Source organism: Phoxinus phoxinus (assembly GCF_949152265.1).
Source record: "Phoxinus phoxinus genome assembly, chromosome: 9".
NCBI lineage: Eukaryota > Metazoa > Chordata > Actinopteri > Cypriniformes > Leuciscidae > Phoxinus > Phoxinus phoxinus.
This window is the reverse complement of record NC_136884.1, coordinates 5,708,764-5,724,805: the sequence shown is the minus strand read 5'-3', so window position 1 is coordinate 5,724,805 and position 16,042 is coordinate 5,708,764. Positions and strand designations below refer to the sequence as shown.

The window sequence follows — 16,042 nt, the reverse complement described above, 5'->3', positions numbered from 1 at the left end:
TTCAAAATAACAAAGACTTTATTATTTTAAATTGGTCATTTTCTTTAGTGTATAGATCAAAATGATCATAAAAGAAAATATTTGCCAAAAAACAAGACAATGAGCCAGACAAGGAGATGGACAATATTTCAATAAGCTTTATTAAAGGTATTAGGCATTTTTTATAAAATGTTGTATCCACGAGTGATGGGCAGACACTCGAGTGAACACAGCTGGTTTCTGAGGTTCACATTTCTTGCCACCCCCTGTTGTTAATCCTACAAGGTAATAGACGCCATTATTTGCACACATAAGGGGTGCACCCGAGTCCCCCTATAAGAGAAAGAATTTAGGTGACCCAGACATGTGCATGTGAATCATAGGAGTTTCAACACTGTATCTGTATTAAATAATCATAAGACTGTACCAAGCAGGAGGTAGAAGCTGCTGCATCCGTACACAGGAGGAATTTCATGCTGAAACCGTCACCCCAGCCAGTCTTACAGGCTTTCTCAGAGAGAGACTTAACCCTGGCCATATGCATGATATCAGCGTGCAGATCCACTATTATGAGAAGAGAAAACGTCACTACTCCCCAGAAATGTGCTTGAGGAACCAGATACAAAGTAGCAATGGATAAAACACAGAAAATTGTGGGGTTTCCTTTTATTCCTTTATAAAATACACCATTATCTGATGTAAAGTCAACATGATTCATCTAATTTACTTGATTTTGGTCTTGTGCATGATGTAACAATGCATGTTACTCCAATAAATCATTGTGAATGCCATTTCATGTTGATTTTAATCTCAAACCGTCAGTAAACCAGTTGACTCACATGTAGATTTTCTTGTCCCCCAACCAGTTGTCACACAAGACGAGTTGTCTTCATTCACCATGTCATCATCTTTATCCGTCAAGCACACAGGAAATATCATCGACCCTGGATGGAGCACACGTTAACCTGTACAACTTTGACTGTGGATCAGGATCTCATGAAAAACACTGATAAGGGTCATATGATCCTATACCTATTCGAGCTGGGACAGACAAGCGGATCATGGAGAGATCGGACACTGGTGGGAATGTGCCGTCGTGAGCCAAACTCTGCACGCTTTCCACAGCTGCAGTCTGACCCGACATGAAGTTGAGGTCATGAGCTCCCAAGATCACAACATCTCCAGCCCTGTGGGACAAACGGTCAGAACACCACTGAGGAACAACAGATGATCGAACCCATGTCTTACTTGGCGAAGCAGTGGCGTGGCGCCAGCACCCAGCGCGGGTGAACGAGGACGCCGCTGCAGTAATGCGTGTCGTGGTTCTGCAGGCTGACGTGCCATGGCCAGGAGTTTGGGCACGCCTCACTTATGTTCTCCACCTTGAATGTGCCATCCTCAGCGGACACCACCTGTGCCAAGCCACTGGGCAGCTGGCAGGGACCCATCTTGGACTGACCACACTGGGCTGAAGCCATAACATGGAAATGGACATGAATGAGGAATAAAGCAATTGAAAAGGTACAGGACTGATACAAAGAGCATGAAAAGAGTATTACCAGTTGAATCTGCTCCAGAGTCAACAGAAACGAGGTCACCTATATGATACAAGAGGAAAATAAGCCACAGTTTTAGATCAGCCTCTGATATGCACCTGGATCACTGGAATCTGAAAGTTCATACCATGCATTGAAGAATCGATCCATTGCTTGTAGTGGGACAGCATGGTGTAGACCCCTGGTCTTTGTGCCCGACCACACCCGACCCCCCAGCTGACCACCCCGGCAAGCTCGTACCTCTCGCCTGTGAAACACGACAGGGGACCGCCAGAGTCGCCCTGAACAGACATCCACCGCACACATGCGTCAAACTAAAGTGTCCACAATGAAGGAAATTATTCTACAACCTAAACTAACATTGCCTCGTCATAAAAGTCAATTGGTTTGCGATATACAATTGATGATTAACATTATGTTTTTTTAATTAATATGACTTAATTTAATATTAACAATATACCATCTGTGTGATGTTCTCCTGCATGTTTGTCACACCACATGGCATTGATTTTGTTTTATATATACATATATGGATATGATTTATATATATATATATATATTATATAAATCAAACATACCCTTCTGGTAACCATAAAAAAAAATGCAAATGTTTACCTGACAATTATTTTAGCATTAGCTTAAATTTTTTAAAAATATATACATACATTTCTACACACACATACATAAAATATGAGATATTAATATTATATTATAAATTATGATTATGCTAAATTACTTGTATGTTTTTCTTTTCAAAGATTTGCATTAAACCAATAATTTAGATACATATTTTTCGAATAATTTTTTTGTTGTTGAATAAATTAACCAATTGAGACCACATGAAGACCAAGAAAAAAAAAAGTTCCTCTTGTGGTGTGTGTCAGAAAGAATCAAAGCTAAATTGCAAATGTTTACCTGACATGCATCCATTCCACCAGCAACCGCCCCGGCACACATCATAAACTCATACATTTTCCCTCCATAAAAATTGCTACATGTCTGTGGATCAAAAACAGTAACATTGACCTCTTGAAGTCTGGAGGCACGGGGACCATCTATAAAGAGACAAACAGCATCACATAACCAGCACTTTTACACAGGTTTAACAGCACATGGTTCAATAGCGCCGTACTCTCTCTGATGGCACCCCAGCCCGTGACAGTGCAGTTTTCCAGAGGACTCAACTCCTTGTTCACGATGCCAACAGGTCTCACACACTCATCGAACAGCAGTGGACTCCGCAGTTTCACTAGGGCAATGTCATTCTCATTTGTCTTTTGGTTGTAGTCCTTGTGGGAGATGATTTTTTCCACCGTTACAGTCTTTAAATAAAACACACAAGAGTTCAAACAGCAAAAATCAATGATAATACACTAAAGATCACATAATAAGTCAGTGAGATGTAAATATACACGCAGACACTTACTTGATGACAGGATTCATTCGCATTCTCCAAATCGTGCATTCCAACCACTGCGTTCCACATTGACGCCTTTTTATAACTGCTCACAAACAGGAATTTGGGTTTAGGCACACAGACTGCCCTCAGTCAGTCGGAGGGTTAGACTACTGATGTGCTCACCGTTTGAAGCAGTGGCTGGCGGTGATGACCCACCACAGGTCGAGGATGGCACCCCCGCAGGCTGGCATGTCAGAGTACAGCAGGGACACTTGCCAAGGCCATGAATGTGCCCAGGCCTCATGCCCACCAATGATCCGACTCTCCTCCTCATCCTGCTCTGGGATGAAGGTGCGTATGCCAGCCTGGTCTGAAAAACATGGTGCAAGGAATCATATTTGCGAGCAATCCAGCATACATTGGAGGAGCGTGTGTAAAGCTGGGCAAGGTTGGCCACAGACTTGAGACTAGCGTTGCATTTTCTCACTCAAACCGTTGCTTTGTCTGCTTATTGCTTTTTTTAGAAGGAAAAGAAAACTGATCAGCAGTTTATGAGCAGCTTTTCTCCGTAGTAAAAATGTTTGGCAAACGATCCGGTTCGTATCTGTGTTTGGCTCTGGAGAACGTCAAAGGTTTCTTTTTACAAAGTGTTTTTGCAGCATTGAGCAGTGTAGCCAATCACAAACATATCTGTTGATTTCTTGAACGCAATGGCCAATCAGAGGCGTTTAGTGAGTGGATTCAGAGTTCTGCATGCTTGCAAATCCCCATTATAACAAACAATTATGTAAACAAGAGACAGAACAGAACTTTGTGAGATTGCAATGAACTAAGATGAGTGACAGATTTTTACTGATTCTAAAGGAAGGGCTCTTTGCACACTTTCTGCTATGCCAAATCCCGCAAACAGTAGCCCATGCTGTCTTTTCTGTTAAAATGAACAGTATGGAAGCTTTAATAAATATTTTATCGGGAGCGTTTATGCTGGGATGTGTAGCTAACTTGAAACTAAGGACATCTATTTAAATGTTTTTAAAGGGGAAGTGCAACTCCTTACCCTGAGTTGGTTCAACCTTCGCATATGCCAGAAGATTAACGATTGAAATGGAAAACTTTTCAATATTATCTGTAACCATATTACAACCATTAATTTGTAATTGCTGCCCAACACGTCGTTGTGTCTGCTTTTGAATACATGACATTAACTATAATAACATTTAGGGCTATTATAGCTGGATCCCAGCAAACAAAGAATGTTCTCCTAATGTTAGTATTTGGTTCTCATTTCCAGTAGCTAAATAATAACGTTAAGGAAACGTTCTTTTTAGGTTTAATTTTAACCATAAAATAGCATTCCCATAACGTTGCATGTTATTTTTTACATAACATACAGAGCGTTCTTTTTAGGTTATTATTTTGCACCATAAAATAACGTCCCCAGCACGTTGCAGGATGATTATTTTTTAGAACGTTAGAATAACATTAAAGGCAACGTTCTCCAAACCAAAAACTAACGTTCTATTTTTATTTAGAAAACGTTCCTGGCTAACCAAAAACAAACCTTAAAAAAGAACGTTCTAAGAACCAAAAATTGTTAGATCATTAGGCTACTGATTGCAGAATACTCCCTAAATTGTAACATCAAAACACGCTTTTTATTTAAAACAATAATTATGTAGCCTAGGCCTACTGTGAAAGGTGTTATGCCTAATACAAATAAACTTGATGAAGGCAGCATTAAGAACTCGGTCTCACCATTACATCCCTTGCCAAAGATGCAGTTTGTCTCAGCTGAAGCACTCGCATTGGGATTCTTTTCTGCATCTTGAAAGAAATATTACGATGATTGAAATAAATCACATAAACCACATCATTAAAATTTTACAAAGCTACCAAACCATGATCAAGATCCGCTCACCAGGGTCAGCCTTAGTCCAATTAAGAGAGAGTATTAAAATAAATAAATACTTTTTACACATGTTCACAAATCTGTAATTAAAAATGACCGGAGAAACGTAATACAAAAGACTTTACAGCTAAAAAACAACGCGCAAAGCAAATATAATCCCTGTGACAGCTGTGAGGCGCAATCAGCGCTTAATTAACCGAGTGTGGAGTAGTTCAGAAGTTCACCACTAGAGGTCAGCAGAGATTCGAGCGCGAGCACGAGAACCACACGCATTAGAGATGCTTTGCACGACAGATTTTCCATCCTTGTGAAAAAATCTATTGTTATAAAATATAAAAAGACCAATTACTGTCGAGAATACATACAGAAATTAAAATTCAGTGTCTACACCAATCTGCATCATTGTTCTGGCTAGAGTCACTCCAGGGTTTTAAATGTTTTATTTAATCATAATTAACGACCCCTAATAATGTTTTTTTTTTATTACTAATTTCAATTGTTTGACAAAGAAAAGTATTTCATAAAGAGAAGCCTACCATATGATTATCTTATCATTCAAGCAGACTGCATCATTAATATATATGCAAAACAGTATACTGTATATATTAGTGCTGTCAACTCGATTAATAATGATTAATCACATATAACATACATGTTTATTTATACAATATTTGTCTGTGTATATTATTATATTTATGTATTATATGTGTGTGCATCTAGACTGTGTGTGTATATATTCATCTACACACATACAGTGAATATACATTATATATATATATATATATATATATATATAAACACCATAAAAACGTCGTACCTTATGGTTTTATATATATTGTATAATATAAATATGAAATGTAAATAAAATCCTTATTTAAACCATACATTTTTTTTTTGTGCATTGTCAAATGTTTCGGAACGCTGATAAAATATTTAGATTTGTACCAAAGGGTATATGAAAATGCAGTTTGTCTTGTTCAAGATAATGCAGCATTCATTCATGTACCAACGTCTGTGATAAAAAATATTGTTAGGTTAGATGAAATCAAATGAGAATCTTGCATCATATTGCAAATTCAGTAGCAGGAGAAAGTGTTGCTAAATCTGTTTCTATATCTGATCTGTCAGCTTTGTGTGCATTTTAATGGTTATGTTAAAACAGTGGGATGTAAACACAATTACAGAATCCAATGCAACGGTTGGTTTGGGTATTTTAACTCCTGGCCTGGGATTTTGATAAAAAGCGGTTGCACACATACTTGCCCATCCAGAGAAATGTCAACACCTCCAAACAAGTATTGGATAATATTTATTAAATAATCATACATTACTTCACATTGGTTTCTGCTATGACATGTTTAGCACGGCTGCTGCTCAGTTCAAGAAATGTTCTTGATAACAGTTCCTATGGCAACGAAACGTAAGTGCAAAGATTACGGTGTAATCAAGAGTACTGCATGACAAACTCTGGCCAGCGAAAATATGACTCCAATCCATTAACTGTCACGGTGACCCAGTTCAAGGATACGCCGTTATGTATCATATTCGCAATTCCAATTCAAAGAGACTTCAGGTATTATAGCTTATGAGGAGAAAAATATGATATGTAATTCACTGCACAGGTCAAAACGCCTTTAGTCAAAGATACATTCCACGATATTGATGCATGTACAAGATAAAAGATCAAATTAAAGCACACGATAAAAGACCCTGTCATTTATTTGTCCTTCATTTCAATCACAAAATCAGATCTGCCGTGTTCATGGAACACAGTCGATGCCCAGTCATATTTGAAAACTTGCAGCATTTGTTGGAAACGCTTTCCGAGGTGTGGAAATCATGGAAGCAGAACGGAGCCGCTGCGGTCGAGCGGAACGGCTCCACATCCGAATAAATCCCTCTCAGTCTCAGAGATGGCACCTCTGCTTCCACGCCTGACGGGGAGGAATAAAACAAGAACACACGCTCAGTTTGAGCCGGTCTGAGCACTTTACAGCAGTCGTTGAGTGGTTGTGGAGACGGGAATAATGATGATAACTTCTGAAATGTGTTGTTGCTGAGGTCAAAGCTATCTGTGTGCTCCAGCTCTGGATGCAGAGGCTACAAAAAGTCAGTCTTGTGGATTATTTCAATCCTCTGTAAACTCTGGAGGGGAAGGAAGCAGTCATGAATCATCTCCTGAGTCTTCGTCCGCTCCCTCTCTCCACCCTTCTGTCTCTTGGTTACTACGTCCTCCGTCATTTGGCCGATGGTTCAGGTCTCGCTGTTCCTCTAGGCCCCTTGTAGTTTTTTCTCTAGTCTGTCCAGCTTGGCCAGATTTTCCTTCAGCAGTTTGGAGCTGGGTGAGAGGAGAAGAGCTCTTTGGTAGTACATTCGTGCTGCTGCATAGTCTCCCTAAAACACAGACAAGAGTCTCATGAGGAAATATCCAGGTCATATTCACCTAATCAAAAGGATAAAAAAAACTAAAAACCTATATTTTTTTTAAATATTAGGGAGCATTACGATTTTGTGCCTTTTCTTTATTAAGCACATTTCCCTCAAAATTATTACTTTAAAAAAAATCTCTCATTATCATTGTATGCACTCTTGTTATTGTTTTTTATGGTTAGTGCAATGTGACTAAGCTGTAATATTAGCATTATTTTTATGCTTAAAAAAAGAAAAAAAAAAGATATATAAGATATAATTAAGTGAAAGAAGTCTAATTATTTTATGCAGTTTTGTATCAAGTACATCTATTTAGAATTGTTTAATGTAAAATAAAACCAATTTTATACAATGTTGTTTACACACACACACACGCACGCACACGATAACAATAACAAATATTCTTACCTTTTATACCACCATTTCTGACTATATGCACTGCATATATTTATCTAACAATAATTATATATATATATATATATTTAATGTTTAACTTTTAATTATTGTTATAATTATTTTATTTTTTGCATATTTAATTTGTATTATTAATTATAATAGAATATATCTATTCTATTAACTATAGTTTTTATTCATATTTATATATTTTAATAATATATCATAACTGATTCTTTACATTACAGTAATACTAATACGAATTTTCTAATAAGTTACTGGGAAACAATTATTCTAAAAAATTATATCAGAATTATTTATGGTCCTAACCAAAGGCTTCATTTTCTTAATGCAAACAATTTCTTTGTTTATGTAAAATATATTTTTCCTTTTGGTTTTTGTGGTGACATTTCTTATCAGTTTTCATCAGACCTCGAGTCTCGGCCAACATACCTTGATATGCTGAATGCCGCCCATATTCATCCAGGCCTGTGATTGGTCAGGTTTGAGCTCGACAGCAAGCTTGTAGCTCTGGAAAAATTAGATCAACACATGAAATATTATATATGGTATAAACATGATATGTAGCCAATGATGAATGAATTCAACAACAGCATTAAACCACCGGCGAGATTCATTCATCCTTTTATAACAGTTTTGGTCTGTGTAAGAAACATGATCCATTCAAGAAAAGAAAAGAAAAAACACTGGAGGTGAATTAAACAGTCTGGCTCTGCCGCAGATGTGGTGTTGAAATACCGCAAAAGGCCTTTTTGTTTAAGCCTTTATAATCGAGCTTTGAACTGGATAGCAGCATTATGTGAATCTGAGACCAGCCTGTTCTCATCTGTCCCTTTGTGGTCAAAATAAACGTGGAACTGCAGGCCAAATATTAGCGGGAGACCTGGAATGAGTCCAGGAACAAAGAATGAAACCATAACAGTCCTTGTGTTAACCAGACATTCTGCCCAAAAACTTAATTTAAGTCCTTTTAAGGCCGAGAAAACCCAAGGTTAAGAAGAAAGCTTCCAGCACGAGACAAAGTCTGGACTGTTTATATCTGGAGATGAAAGGATGCGGCTGATGTTCCTGTGACAGTATCAGGGCACCGGCAACAACAGTGTGAAGGTGAGAGAAGAAGCAAGCAGCAGAGAACACAGTTACTCCACATTTACACTTCATTCTGGTTTCATACTGCAGTTTATTATGACCGTGGCTTGGACAGGAAGTGTCCTGATTGACATGTCAAACAACCAATTATAGTCTTTCATGTTGATTGTTATTGCTATTTAAATAACACACTATTAAATTATCTCTGTTTTAACACTCTCATAATCGGAAGTCTCATGAAAGCAGAATGGTGGCCAAATGGTAAAAATAATAATAATAATTGAATCACTGCAATATTCATCATGACAGCAATGTTCATTGCTGACTTTTATGTCACCCGAAAATGATCACAAATATATTGGTCATATTTAATATATCACTCAATCAGTATTACTCTTAAATATATTTAAAAATGTAAAACTTTTTACTAATTCATACTTATTTAAAAAATTATGCCATGAACCTGGTAAATGTTGGCAAATCCAGCATTTAGTTCTTCCTCAGAAGCGCTTGTAAATGGGTCAATGACAAATATCTAAAATGACAAAAAAACGAAATCTTGAAAATTTCTTTGACTTTGTGCCACACAAAAATATCTAAATGAATCTTAATTCATAAATGGAAAGCACGCTCATCATAGAAGATGAAATATCAAGTGACTGTCTATGTGAATTGCATTTATGTATATTTATGTGCATTTATGTTTAATGCAGTGATGAAAATTGTGTCCAAAATTCAGCATTTAATTTAACATAAGTAAATATATCCTGTTTAAAATGACGTTTTCATATTTTATTTCATATTAAATATGAAAAAAACAAAAAAACAATACAAATAAATAATGCTTCTTAATTTTATCTTTGACAATACAGTAATTAGAATAGCTATGGAGAATATATTGTCATGATATATTGAATTATTTATGATCCTAAAAGGCTTTGTTTCTTTATGCAAAGTATTTCTTCCTTTATGAAAAATATTATATTATCATAGAAGATGCGTTTTCAAGTTATTTTCAGTATAAATTGCTTATTTCAAAGACAAAAAAAATATGCCTCAAGTTTCAAGCTTCTCAGAGGACTCATAAAACAATCTTGACTTGGATTTTGTATAAAATCAGGCAGTAAAATTAGAGTTTTCCATTTAGGTAAAAATGTTTTATGCATCGAATGGTCTGTGAACTGTCTGTAGGCAAACTAGTAAACAAGAATGTGTTGAAAGGGAATATTTGAAGAGCTGTTCTCAGAGTGACAGCTGCAGGTGAAGTTACCTGGAAGGCTTGATCAAGCTCGTTCATCTCTCGGAGCTGGTTACCCATGGAGAAGTGCAGCTCAGCCTTCACCACAGGGTCTGCCGGCTCCTGCTGCAGTGCGGTCTTCAACGCATCCAGCGCCTGAAACACACACACACACACACGCTCATTCAGCTCAATACTAGTGCTGAACTTCTTCATCTGCAAGAGCGCTCACAGGAGCGCTGAGATTTCTCTTTGAGGCGGAGGATTGCTAAACTCAAGTAATAAAGTAATGAGTAAAGGCATGTGTAATGAAAAGAAATGACACACAAAAATGTTCTAGTCTCAGACGCCTCACTGAGATTCAACAAAATGTTCTTTTGAATTGCCGACCTCAACGACGAAATTAGACCGAAGGCAAAATGAAGCTCCTGCGTGAAATGATTCACAGAGCATCAAATTAAGGGGAACATTTTTTCCGTTTCCGTACTAGGAAGAATATGGATAAAATTAAAATCACGATTTTTTTTTCAAATAGAGATAACGACTCCCAGGATTCTGAACAGATAACTAAATAAAGTAACAGGTAGATTACTAGAGGTTCTGACAAAATATTATTTGCTGCAGTCTATTTAAAAATGTTTAATTCCTTAGAATGAATATTTCAAAAAATAATTGGTTCATTTCATTTCATTTCGTGCACTACTGGTGCAACTCTTGCAATGTGTTTAAATTGAACGCCCTAAGCCCTTGATCACTTGAGCTGATTTATTATTTACAGGTTTTTTCCTTATGAATTTTACACACCATTCTATAGGTCTGTATGTATGCTTGGGCTGTTAAAAATGTAAATATATGCCAATATTACTATATATTCATACATTTATATTAAATAATTAAAACATACAAACAAAAATGATAATACAATTAACTATAACTGTGTCAAAAAACAGTCAGCTTACAAGTATTAGGTAGGTGTAGGTAGCTACAAGTATTAAATGCTGTTAAATGTCAAAATAACTAGTTGTATGGGGTGTGGGGAGAATTCAGCGTTATCTGCTGTGACGTCACAATCGTGGTGCATTGTGGTCTATGGATCTGCCTGAAGTGTACATGTTGAGTAGACTCAGTCCCTCAGTCAGAATTGAGGGGACGAGTGTCTGTCCAAATAAACTTCCCTCGTCCACTTGACGAAGTTGAACGCATTTCAAAATGGCGGCAGGGATTCCCCGAGGGGAAGTGATTAGGGAAGTTTGCGAGTGTATGTCTAAAAGCGGAGTTAAACGCAGCCCTATTTCAAAACTGGATGAATCAGCGTTTTTGAACGAATCTCTTGAATGAATGATTCAATGACACATACATTTTGAACAGTCACTTGTCGCCACCTAGTGGCTTAACGATGTAATCGATACAATTGTTATTTGAAGCGCCAAGTTACATTCAAAAAGGATTTGCTCTATTTGTATCGCTACCGCAGACATCAGTGTTTATATCTGAACTATAAACTTTAAATCACAATACTTCTGTGATAATCTGAATATTTGTAACAGAAATAATTAAACTGTGTGGTTAAAAAAAGCTGTTTGTGAAGCTGTTTCATACCTAAACATGACAACGGCTATCTCTGGGTCAGCGGCAGCGCAGATGCAGATTTGAAAAGATTTTGTCGAAGGTTTAATAGACACAGGTGAATCGTTGTCATATAGGAATAAGATCGCGTCAGTGTTTGAATCGAGATTGCAGAGAATTAACCGTGCAGCTCTAGCACAGGGCAAGTACAGACACACACACACACACCTCAGTGTGGTTGCCTTGTTTGCTGTAGATGGCAGACAACAAGCGGAAACATTCAATGCAGTTGCTGGTCTTTGAAATGATGCCCAGGGTCATTTTCTCTGCCTCTGTAGAACGACCCGCCATGGCTAAAACCTGCGCCTGTGGAGACAACGAGATGGGAACAGACAAAACTAGTTAAAAAAAAGGAAAGAGGGAATGAAAGAGCGGCCAGAAAGGAACCCGAGAAGGTTGCGGCCTTTGTTTCTCTAGGCGGTGATGTGAATCACAGTGATGGTTCTGTGGAGGCTTAATTAAGCTGACGTTATACGCTCTAAAACTCTTCAAGCAAACTATTTTCAAGGACGCTGACAGTTATAACAATATCCAACCTAACTGGACAATCATTTTTTGAGCTAAAAAGTCACTGTAATCTCACCAGGGCGAGCCAGATATCAGTGCTGTCGGGCTGCAGTGTGACTGCCTCTCTGTATACCTCCAGTGCCTCCTCGTATCTACCCGTGTTGTAGTATAAAGCCCCAAGAGGGGTCAGGATATCCACTTTACGAACCACTTGCAGGGCCCTGTGTGAGACACACACACACGCACACACACGGACGCACACACACGGACGCACACACACACAGCGCCTGTGATTTAGTTTACAGTTGTGTAAACTGGATACAGTTTAGTCTATACAGTTTCATTTGATCTCATCTTACCTTTTGTACCATAGCTCCGCCTCTTTATTTTCATTGGACGAGCGAAGAAGACGGCCCAGGTTCACCATGGCAACATAGTGAGCTGGCTTGAGACGCACCGCTTCCTGGTAATGAAAGGAAGCCCGATCCCCATGACCTAAAAGGGACAGACAATATGTAGGTGTATAAAATGTGGTTGATATGAAGCGTGAAACATAACATATATTTATTAATCACTAGAGATTTGGGGCACTAACACCCTCAAGTAACAATCATCTAAGCAATGCAACCATTTAAAGATAGTAGTTTTAATCATTTAAAGTGAAAAAAGTTTCTTACCCGTGTCCACCAGGAACACACCGTAGTTGTTATGGAGGTCAGAACTGTCGGGACAGCTCTCAATACCTTTGGTGTAAATTTCATTTGCTTCTTTTGAATGTCCCTACACACACATACACACACAAAAAAAGTAAGGAATTGGAAAAAATGTCTAACAAGAACTGAAAAGACCACTTTGTACGTGTCATTAACTGAATCGAGAGAGCAAGACCTGGTCAGCATATAGAGAAGCGAGGCTGGAGTACGCATCAGCGAAATGGGGACCGAACCGAATCGATTCCTTCAACATCCTCTCCGCCTCTTCCTCCTTCCCCTGAGACCTGGAAAACAATATCACCATCATCCTCTTCCTCATATACACAGAGACTGTGTCTGAAACCAAAAGCAGCGGACACAAGTAATATGCGTTTACTTCAGAAGGTTGCCCAGGTTGAAGAGAGCTCTGTTGTGCTGAGGGTTAATGTCCAGCGCTCTCCTGTAATAAACCTCAGCCTCCTCAGCCTGATGAGTCAGAGTGCCCAGATTATTCAGAGCGCTGGCATGTCGAGGGTACAGTCTACACAAACAGAGGACGTTATTAGGATTTACATTTCCAATCAAAGCGCTAATATTAAAAAAATATATATAAAAAAAAATAAAAAATAAACTTTTGAAAAAAAAAAAGTATGGTCACACTTTAGATAAGGGTCCAATTCACAACTATTAACCATGACTTTTGTCTCAGTAAACTACAAATGACTGCTAATTAATAGTTAGTGAAGTAGTAATGAAGTAGTGTTAAGTTTAGGTATTGTGTAGGGTTAAGGGATGTTGAATATATATCCTAGTAATATGCATGCTAATAAGCAACTATAAATAGTGAGAATTGTACCCTAAACTAAAATGTTACCATTATTATTATTGTATGTTCTCATACCTACATCCACACACACGGGCACGCGCACACGCACACGCACAGTACCTGAGTGCTGTTTTATAGTGGTAAATGGCTTCTTGGTTTCGCCCTCTGTCCTTCAGGAAGTTGGCATAGTTGTAATGAACTTTAGCATTGTGAGGTAAAGTCTGAATGCCAGACCTGACGGAGGTGGAAGAAAATAGTTCAGGACCCAGAAGGCATAGAGAAGGAAAACATTTCGCATTCACTATTAAGGAGGAAAATCCAAAGAATGCAAAACTAATTTTACGAATATCTATGCTGGTTTAGATGGCTGACCAGGCACACTACACGCTAGATCAATTGGTGTGACGGCATTTCGAACAAAATTAAGCCACAGCGAAATTCGTCTGGTGTTCAGTTTTGGGAGAAACAGCTTGCCAAAGCGCCAAACTTTCCGCTAAATTTGTTGTCTCCACTGTTTTTCATGTTTATTACTGTAAAGCTGCTGCTTTAAAGCAATCTATTGTATAAAGTGGTATATAATTAAACATGACGTGACTTGACTGGAGTGAAAAATTGCAGAGCTTGTGCAAACATATCCACGTTGCTATGATCAAATGCTTTCTTAACTGCTGTTTTCTCACTGTTTTCTGTTTATTTTGTTATTGGGAGGAAAGCACGCAGCACATATTTACATATTCACCTAACCGTCCCTCTCAGCAGCGTGGGCGGTGTCGGCATGTTCGCTAACAGTGTACCGCTGCTCACGTACTGTAGTTCAAACTTATTTTTGAAGAATGAAAGGAACTTGGCCTTGAGTATATCGGGGCCTTAATAGCTCAGCCAGGTCCTCTACGGGTAATAATCCAACTAAACCAGCTAGAAACCAGTAATTGTGTTGCAAAACCCCGCTATCACCTTAAACTGGTTTATTGTGGATCTTCCAGCAGGAACTGAATATGAACACACCTGAACAGGGCTTCTCTGGACAGCCAGATCTCATTCTGTTGGACGGTCTTCCAGGAGAAGAGGAGGAGGACAACCAGCATGGACACAGTTAAAGCGGCCGCTCCCCACCGACTGACCACTGAATACAGTCTGTTCAGCCCGTGCACCACCAGAACACAGTAACCCATACTGGACACACACACAGAGAGCGTTATTATAGAAAGAGCTTTGTAATGTGAGAAACACTGCATCGATTTTAAACAGGCCTTTGTGTATAACAGGTGATGTAGTGTAGAAAGTAGTGTGTGTGGGGGGGGGGGGGGGGGTGTCATATTTTAATGCCATATGGGTGCAACTAATGCATTTTTCTCTCTCTTTCAGACAGCTAAAGAACTAATTCAAACACATAAAGATGGTGATAACCAACTGGAAAATCTTTAGACTTCACATGCAGATGTGAACTATTTCCTAGCGCCAGACAGTGAAACTCTCATGACGGATGGTATGATACCCTTGAAATGTTATGTGTGTGCAAGGGAATAGTTAAAATAAAACTGGGAACAAATGAATTGCGCTAGAAATTTGTGCAGGAGCAATTTTTCACAACAAAATCACATGGAAGAAATTATTAAAATAACATGAGTTCCCATGAATTAATGAACATATTCATAGAAAATTAAGTCAAATATTATTTTGCATGGATTATTCTGCATATTACATAAGATATTTAATACAATAATTTATTAAAAAATATATAATACAACATTTTATAAAATATAACTTAATTTTTCACGTCATTTTATTAACATTTGATGCAATTCTTTTGCAGTATTATTATCAAACACTGAATATTGCCAATTATTGTGTAAGACCCTGGTAATATTCACTATCTAGCAAGATACAAACACAAAAGCACATCCAAAGTCTCTCCAGCACATGTGCATATTTAAAGGTAATCATGAGAAGGACAAAACCCTCAACTGTATAGCCACAGGAAAGAGGCTGATTCGGTAACACTTTAGTTTAGGGTCCAGTTCTCACTGTTAACTTTGCTTATCAGCATGCATAATACTAGGATATGCTGTCTATTAGTACTTATAAAGCCTGTTATCCTAGTACCTAAACCTAACAACTACCTGAGAACTGAACCCTGATCTAAAGTGTGATCCAATATCTTTCCATGGTTCATTTTCATTTCTTTGTCTCTCTACTTTGCTGCACAGGAAATATATATTTGGAAGGAGACACCTCCCTTTCCCCGTCAACACCCACTCCTCACAAACAGAAGATATGAGGACTCTGCGGGTTCACACACACTTTCACTGCTTCCCTGTTCCCACACACGCACGCACACACATATACACACACACTTCTGAAACATGTGGTACATTCAC

General features: G+C 38.1%; 2 protein-coding genes across 3 annotated transcripts in view; both read right to left on the bottom strand.

Annotated features, from left to right (window-relative positions):
- Positions 1-83: 83 nt before the first annotated feature.
- ovch1 (ovochymase 1) lies at positions 84-5,244 on the bottom strand. 2 transcript variants are annotated; one of them, XM_079623758.1, is made up of 13 exons: positions 4,853-5,132; positions 4,690-4,758; positions 3,118-3,304; positions 2,962-3,037; positions 2,668-2,857; positions 2,451-2,590; positions 1,663-1,816; positions 1,539-1,577; positions 1,228-1,447; positions 1,012-1,166; positions 819-923; positions 407-543; positions 84-312 (listed from the first exon to the last, which is right to left on the bottom strand). In XM_079623758.1, exons 1-13 carry the CDS (start codon positions 4,911-4,913, stop codon positions 151-153), a joined length of 1,695 nt encoding a protein of 564 aa, XP_079479884.1. In that variant the 5' UTR covers positions 4,914-5,132; the 3' UTR covers positions 84-150. The 2 variants fall into 2 exon arrangements, with proteins under 2 accessions (XP_079479884.1, XP_079479885.1); XM_079623759.1 differs by having other exon boundaries at positions 114-257; positions 4,853-5,244.
- A 495-nt stretch (positions 5,245-5,739) lies between these two features.
- tmtc1 (transmembrane O-mannosyltransferase targeting cadherins 1) overlaps positions 5,740-16,042 on the bottom strand; it is a 41,461-nt gene continuing 31,158 nt past the window's right edge. The window contains exons 10-20 of the mRNA XM_079622207.1: positions 14,670-14,837; positions 13,785-13,898; positions 13,236-13,379; positions 13,035-13,143; positions 12,824-12,926; positions 12,506-12,641; positions 12,223-12,367; positions 11,808-11,945; positions 10,047-10,169; positions 8,120-8,197; positions 5,740-7,237 (exon numbers count right to left, since the gene is read on the bottom strand). Coding sequence (XP_079478333.1) covers positions 7,115-7,237; positions 8,120-8,197; positions 10,047-10,169; positions 11,808-11,945; positions 12,223-12,367; positions 12,506-12,641; positions 12,824-12,926; positions 13,035-13,143; positions 13,236-13,379; positions 13,785-13,898; positions 14,670-14,837 — 1,381 coding nt within the window. The 3' untranslated portion in view covers positions 5,740-7,114. The remainder of the gene's footprint in view (positions 7,238-8,119; positions 8,198-10,046; positions 10,170-11,807; positions 11,946-12,222; positions 12,368-12,505; positions 12,642-12,823; positions 12,927-13,034; positions 13,144-13,235; positions 13,380-13,784; positions 13,899-14,669; positions 14,838-16,042) is intronic.